The sequence below is a fragment of the Pterocles gutturalis genome, unplaced genomic scaffold (genome assembly GCF_000699245.1).
Source record: "Pterocles gutturalis isolate BGI_N339 unplaced genomic scaffold, ASM69924v1 scaffold25561, whole genome shotgun sequence".
Classification (NCBI taxonomy): Eukaryota; Metazoa; Chordata; class Aves; order Pterocliformes; family Pteroclidae; genus Pterocles; species Pterocles gutturalis.
Window position 1 is genome coordinate 19,121 of NW_010101306.1, and position 7,605 is coordinate 26,725.

At 57.0% G+C, this 7,605-nt stretch overlaps 1 protein-coding gene across 1 annotated transcript in view; it reads left to right on the forward strand.

Annotated features, from left to right (window-relative positions):
* The window catches only part of AGRN (agrin), a gene marked incomplete at its 5' end in the record, with an annotated part of 37,291 nt that overhangs the window by 17,763 nt on the left and 11,923 nt on the right, over positions 1-7,605 (forward strand). The window contains 9 exon segments of the mRNA XM_010082985.1: positions 4-102; positions 512-617; positions 759-1,142; positions 1,290-1,424; positions 2,691-2,818; positions 4,778-4,892; positions 5,218-5,337; positions 6,124-6,480; positions 6,927-7,119. Coding sequence (XP_010081287.1) covers positions 4-102; positions 512-617; positions 759-1,142; positions 1,290-1,424; positions 2,691-2,818; positions 4,778-4,892; positions 5,218-5,337; positions 6,124-6,480; positions 6,927-7,119 — 1,637 coding nt within the window.

Consider the following 7,605-nt stretch of genomic DNA (forward strand, 5'->3'; position numbering starts at 1 on the left):
GAGGAAATGAGCTGCGAGTTTGGGGCCTCGTGCGTGGAAGTCAACGGCTTTGCCCATTGCGAGTGCCCGTCCCCGCTCTGCTCGGAGGCCAACATGACCAAGGTGTGCATGGGGGATGGCCATGGGGGGTGGCCATGGGGGGCTGAGCGGGATGCGGGGATGGGTGGGCTGTGTCGGGCTGCTGCAGGCGTCACGGGTGTCTGATGGCTCTTCCCCCCCAAGAAAAGCAGATGGGGAGGATCAGTCACCATCTTCAGTGCATGGGGAAGGGGGACATGTGGGTCATAGAGGTGTCCCGGCAGAGCTGGGTGCTCTGTGCCCCATCTGGCACCTCGGAGCTGCTCCTGGGCTTCCCCAGCCCACCCTTGGATCCCTCTGTGCAGACCATCACCTCTTTGCCACAGGGGGACCCCTGCAAAGCCTCTGCTCCCAGAATTTAGAGACTGATTTATTTTGCTTGGGGCTTGGAGGAAGGCAGAGGTGCAGCTCACCTTTCCCCTCTGCCTCCCAGGTGTGTGGCTCTGATGGTGTCACTTACGGGGACCAGTGCCAGCTCCAGACCATCGCCTGCCGGCAGGGACAGGTCATCACGGTGAAGCACGTGGGGCAGTGCCATGGTGAGCGTCTGCGGCTCGCGGTGCTGGGACAGTGCCAGCTCTCTGGCCTAATGCTGGACTCAGGTCTGGCTTCCCAGTGACCCAGCCAGCCTTTCCCAGTCTTGCCTCTCCTTACCTGCCCCGTCTCACTGCTCCTTTCAGAGTCCATCACTCACACAAGCCACCCCTCACCACCCACACCGCTGCCCACGCTGCCCTTGGACAAGTTAATCCTTCCTCCACCGCTGCGGCTTACCACCCGGGCTCCGGAACCCACCGAGCTGGCTACCAGCTCCCTGCTGTTGGAAGCCAAGCCTACTGAAAGAGCTCACCCTACAACACGGCGCATCACAACGGCCAGACCGGCCACTACGCCTTGGATGACCCACGGGGTGTATAAGACAACTGTCCGCCCGCTCTCCACCGCGCCGGTGGTCCTGGCCACCACCCAGCCCGCCTACGCTGAATCGGGCAGCGCAGAAGGCAGCGGAGACCAAGAGATGGGCGCCAGTGGGGACCAGGAATCCAGCGGGGCAGGCTCTGCCGGTGAGTGTGCGCTGCTTAGGCTTGGCGGGTCGGCTGGGAGCTAAACCATCTCTCCCGGCGAGATGAAGCCGTGTCTCAGCCTTGTTCTTGAACGCAGAGGTGAGGTCTTACCTCCTGCTGGTGATCGCTCCTCTTACTGCCCTGCAGGGGAAGAGGAGGTGGAGGAAAGCCAGGTGACCTCAACCCCAGCCATCGAGAGGGCGACGTGTTACAACACCCCGCTGGGATGCTGCTCCGACGGCAAGACCGCGGCTGCTGATGCAGAAGGCAGCAACTGTCCGGGTGAGTTTGTCCCCAGGGCTGGGCTCTGGGTCCCTTTCAGCGGTCAGGACTCAGACGGGGCTCTCGCAGGGCGCAGGAGCATGAGCGATGCCTCCGAGAGCTGCCAGGCGGGGAGAACCACAGGGTTCTGGGCTTGCCTGGCTGGCAGCGAGCACGGTTCCAGTGTCCATCCGAGGGGCTGGGGTGTCCCCAAGGGGGTGTTCATGGGGACGTGCTGAGCCCTGGCAGCTGGCACACGTTGTGCCCCCTGCCGCAGCCCCCAGCAGCATCCCTAGAGCTCGGTGGGTGCTGCCCATCACCCAGGAGCCCAGGGCACGGCAGTTTTCTTCGTTTAGATGACTGCTTTCTTCCTTGAGTGCTCCAGCCTTAAAACCTTGACCAGGGTTTTGCCCAGGCTTCTGCAGAGCTCAGGACTGGCACTAGGGGGGATGAGGGAGTTGCTGGATTCCTGTTTAATCTGACCAGGACCAGTTCAGTACCAGGGCAGGAGGGGGAGGGCTGTAGCCCCAGTGTCCCTCCTGGGCTTCCTGGGGATTCTGAGCTTTCTTGACCCCCACCGTGGTTCCCAGGGGTGTGCACTGCTCTCGTGACCCAGGTGGGATCTGTCTTGCCCACTCACACTGACTGTGTTGAGGAAACACAGATCCCCTGTGCTCGGTCAGAATATTTGTTGCCGTGCACATCCATCCTCGTTACCCTAAAAACTGAATATTCATCTGGGGCCATCTCCCAGGTGTTTCCTCAGTACTCACCCAGGTCCTTCTTACCTGCCCCTGTTCCTTGGGCTTCCCCGCAGGACATCCCCTTTTCCTCTGGATGCCATATTCCCCTTTTAACCCATGAAAGAACAGCTCTTCTGGGACAGGTCTTCTCCTTGGCCAGAGTCCGCGTTTCGCCCTCCTCTGCCCCTTTTGCATGCCGGGGTCTGATCCTGCCGTGTTGACTGTGTGCTGCTCTGGCTAACGTCTTTCTCTTGTTACTCAGCCGGTGCAGGGGGGCTGCTCTCCGGGCCGGAGCTCAGAGGAAACCGTCTGGTAAAAGTTGCCATCTCCAGCCTGGTTTTTGCCATCTGCTCCAGCACCTTCTGATACTAATCCTCCATGGCGCTCTCGCAGCCCCATCCAGACTAACCCCAACACTGGCACTACCCGCACACTGCCATCACCCTTTCCCCCCCCAGGGACTCGAACGCTGTCAGCCACACACCCGTCCCCTGCCCACAAGCCCACTAAAGGCGTTTTGTCTTCTTTACCCTCCCTCCCATAGCTACCAAAGTCTTCCAGGGAGTCCTCATCCTGGAGGAGGTGGAAGGCCAGGAGCTGTTCTACACGCCGGAGATGGCTGACCCCAAGTCAGAGCTCTTTGGGGAGACGGCCAGGAGCATTGAGAGTGCGGTGAGTCCTTTGTGCTTGATCTAGGGGCTGGATGGGGCTCTTCTGGCCTTGGTAAAAGAAGAGAGAACCCTGCCCACCTCCCTCTGCATTGTGGTGGACAGATGACTAGACAGGGACCAAGAGCTGTCTGTTTTCTGAGCCCTGTGCCACCACCACCACAACTGCAGATGCTCTGTTGTCCCACCATGGGAACCACTTTGGGTTTCCTTCTGCTTCACCTTCTCATTCACAATGGTTTCTCGGGGGACCATCGTTGCCATCTGTCAAATGAGACCATAGAGACCTATCTGCAAAATGGGTTGAATGCTTTGGAGAAGCATTGCTCCATGGTTTTTTGTTTTTTGGGGTTTTTTTGAGGTGGGCTTAACCCACAAAAGTTGGGAGTGACCATGGCTTGTCACCAGGGCCAGCGCTTTCATGGGGTGGGCACTTAGGAGATGATGCCCCAGTTCTATGTAGGAGGTGCCCTCTGTCAATTTGTCCAATCTTTTTTTTTAAGCCTCTAGCACGTGCTGTGTCAGTGGGTTCCATCCTTTGTTATGTGCTGGGTCAAAAATTATCCTTTTTTGGCTTGTTCTTGATGTTGGGGCTTTCTACACAAGACGTTCTGCCTCGACGCCCTGGATTTCCCAAAGTATCCTCATCTCCACAAACATGTCCTAAGCCGCCCCTTTGCCGCTGCAGTTCAGCTACACAGTTTGGGAAGCCGCTTGTGTAAATCCAGTCTCCCACCTTTTAGGAGAACCCCCTGCGTTGCCAGCTCCTGGCGTACAGGGGCTTTGCGAGGCGATGTGTACGTGTGGGTGTGCCAAGGAAGCACTGGGCGAGGTAGCGCCGCTGTACTGGAGCCTGCAGTGTGGCACAGCAAACACAAAGCATCTCTGCAAGGAGATTTAAATATATCGAGCTTGGTTCCAAGCTGCGTTTAGAAGTTGGCAAGCCCTCAGCACAGTCATATAAGCAGCTGTGCGCCTGCCATATGGACCATATGGTCCGTGAGGCTCTCCATCACAATAGCAATATTTCCCTGTACAACAGTGGCTTCTGGCTGAGGGTGCAAACACGCGCACAAAAGCTTCCTTCACTGGTTCTCCCATCTCGAGAAGGCAAGAGACTTTGCTGGTTTGTGTTTTCCCAGGGCTGGGAGAATAAAGGCATGGCTCAGACCCTCTGTCCTGTGGGGTTGGGCTGAGGGTTCCGGCCGCAGCCCTGTGCTGCGGAGACCTGTTGTCCCCATGCGACCTCCCTGCAAATACCCATGTACGGGATGAGCTCCTTTACCCCTCCGAGGTCACTGTGCCCGAATTTATAGGGGAGACTATACCATCAGTCAGTTAATGACTTTCTGCTGTCTTTGCCTTGAAGCCGAGGGATGGAAGTGGTGGTCCTAGCTGTGACAATGACAATCCAGCGTGAGGCTGGACAGATAGCTGGCAGGGGTGGTAAAGCCCTGACTTGCTGTCAAGTCTTGGACTGTCACTGTCTCCTTCAGACAAATCCTGCGATGTCAGAGAGCCAAGTTTGAAAAGGCTGCCAGGTACTTAAAGATGCAGAACGGCGCCTTATGAGATTTTCCAGAGTGCCTAGGCAGGTTTACACGGCTTTAGAAGAGATCAGTAAGACTTAGTTGCCACACACTAGAAAATCCTTGGATGAACTGCAAGGTGGCTCTGCTCTGGCTCTGTTCCTCTCTCCTCCACGGGTACCAGGGGGATAGCTCCTTCCCCCACGCTATGTCTGGATCCTGTTCTTACCTTTGAAGAACAGGGACCATCTGAAAATATCACCCTACCCAACGGAGCCCTGTTCCATGTCTCAGTGGGATGTCTTGCAAAAGTTTGGATGCAAACCCCTGTGGGATGAAACCAAGGAGAGTGGCTGAGACTCAAGATCCGTTACCAAAAGGACCTGGGTCCTAGGATCTCCCCATTAATCAGTATCTTTCCTCCCACCAACTAGCTGGATGAGCTTTTCCGCAACTCTGACGTTAAGAAGGATTTCAAGAGCATCCGTGTCCGAGACCTGGGGCAGAGCAGCGCTGTCCGTGTCATTGTGGAGGCCCACTTCGACCCAGGTAAGAGCCATCCCATTGCTGATTCACTGGGGCATCACCACCTGCCCGAGGAGGGAGCAGGCGCTCCCTGGCCTGAGAAGCACCCATGCTGCGGGGAGCATGAAGGAACCTTATCAAAATTTGCTGGGGATGTGTCTTCTGCCCAGCAAAATCAACAGATTCTGGGAGGAGGTGCACCCTGAGCTGGTGCCTGGAAGGCTGGAAGCATTTTCCTAAGGAAAGGGATGATTTGGATGCATCCCAGGGAGGTCATGAGAGGGAAGCTGCTGGGTAGGTGTGCATCTTCACTCTTCCCTCTCTCCTTTCTCCTCCTGGCTCCCATCAGCCACTTCCTACACGGCAGCTGATGTCCAAGGGGCCCTGCTGAAGCAGATCAAAGCATCCAAGAAGACGACCATTCTGGTGAAGAAGCCCCAGCAGGAACACGTCAAATTCATGGACTTTGGTGAGTTCCCCTCTCTGCGGTCAGTCCTCCCCTCTTGGTTTAGGCTTTTGGACGAGTAGCCTGGCTCTTCTGGGCTTGCCAGGGCTGTCATCTGTATCAATAACCCATCAAATGCTTCCCCACGCTCTGTCCTCCAGAGCCAGGGCTCAGAGGTTAGTCCACGTGCCCAGACTTGTGCTCAACTCAGGAAGGGGGGATATTGCTCCCCTCTCCCGCAGCACGTGGGATGCAGTCATAGAATCACAGAATCACAGGATGGTTTGGGTTGGAAGGGACCTTAAAGCCCATCCAGTGCCACCCCCTGCCATGGGCAGGGACACCTCCCACTAGCCCAGGTTGCCCAAAGCCTCATCCAGCCTGGCCTTGAACCCCTCCAGGGATGGGGCATCCACAGCTGCTCTGGGCAACCTGGGCCACTGCCTCACCCCCCGCACAGGAAAGAATTTCTTCCTTAGTTTTATACTGATAAACCCGAAACACTGATTTTCCAGGAACAAAAGGCCCATGGCCAGGTGTGCCCTGGGCACACAGCTCTGCGCCAGGGTGGGAGGACGGGCAGTGCTGGGGAGGAGAGCCCCGTGCAGACATGTCCCCTGTGCAGCGGGAGCCCTGGGGCCAAAGAGTGGAGGGGAAGAGGGGTCTTGAGCTTTTTGGTGCGTGGTGGCCTGGGACAGCCATCCATCCAACCCTCTCTGCTGCCATCTCACCCCAAAAGCCTGGTGGCTTTCCCTGCCCCAGGGAGGGTTGCAAAGCACCAGCGTCCATTCGCATTTTTCTCTGCTTCAGACTGGATCCCCAGGCTCTTCACCACTACCGTGACCACCACTACGGCCACCACCATGGCACCCGCCACCACCCGGAGGTACACCACGGCCGCCGCTGCCGCCACCGTCCACGTCCAGCACCCAGACCCCATGGGCAGACCCAGCGCCAAGACAGCAGGAGCTGGGAGCACCAGGAGACCCACCTCCACCCTCCCGGCCACCACCCGGCGCAAGCCCACGCGCCAGCCCCCCACCACCAAGAAACCCTTGCGACCCTGTGACTCCCATCCCTGCCTGCACGGCGGCACCTGCGAGGATGACGGGAAGGAATTCACCTGCAGCTGCCCAGCCGGCAAAGGAGGAGCAGTCTGCGAGAAAAGTACGTGTCTCGGAGGTGTCACGGTGCCGGTGGCAGAGCTCACAGCCGGAGGAGGGTGAGGGACAAAAGCAGGGACAGCACAGGAGTGTTGGGTTCCACCCTGGGGCTCCAGCCAAGGAAATTGGGAGGAGCTGATGGGGACACCACTGATGCTCAGTGCTGGGGGAGCAATACCCAAGATGTCAAAGCCTGGGAGCAGTTTTTGGGGGACATGCCATCACGAGAGGGGTCGGTTGTGATCAGTATGAGTGTCTGGGAGGCGGTGATGGGATAATTGCACAGGAGTGTGGATCCAGAGGAGTGAGCTGCTGCGTGCCATTTCAAGAGCTTGTACGGGTACAAAAGTGTTCCCAGGGTTGTATCAGGCCTTTATCTGCTCTCCATCCTTCTGTTCCCTCCTCTACTTCATCTTTTCTTCCTTTTTCCACCCTCTCCGGCTCTCACAGCCATCAGGTACTTCATCCCCAGCTTTGGTGGCAAGTCCTACCTGGCCTTCAAGATGATGAAGGCGTACCACACGGTGCGCATCGCCATGGAGTTCCGCGCCGTGGAGCTCAGCGGGCTGCTGCTCTACAACGGCCAGAACCGCGGCAAAGACTTCATCTCCCTGGCGCTGGTTGGCGGCTTTGTGGAGCTCAGGTGGGTGCCCTGTGTGGTCTGGAGGAAGCGGAGGAGTTGCTTTTTGCCAAGAATGGTCCTTGCAGAACATCAGGAGGATGCTGGGCTCGACCTTGCAGGCTGAGAACCAGTAGCATCATATGAACAAGAAGAGGAGGAGCGTTTTTATCCAACTTAATGGGAATACTAAAGGGACTCATTCCCTCTGGGACTTTTCAACAAAGTTAATTCTCTTATTTCAGTTCAAATTTTGAAAAGCTCAAAGGTGTGGGAGGTTGATTTTCTGAGCAAGTGAGAGGTCGTCTTTTGGCACTGTTCTTGATCTGGTAAAAGAAATGCGGGGGAAAAGAGAGAAAAGCCATAGAAATCTGAGCTGAAATGATTTTTCCAATTCCACAAGCCAAGGGCATAAATTTGGAATGAGGTGAGGTGGAGTGGAAAGCCCAGACAGGTTCTCAGGCATTGAGTCCTGGGGGGTGGCTGTGTGCTCCCAGTGCAGCTGGTCTG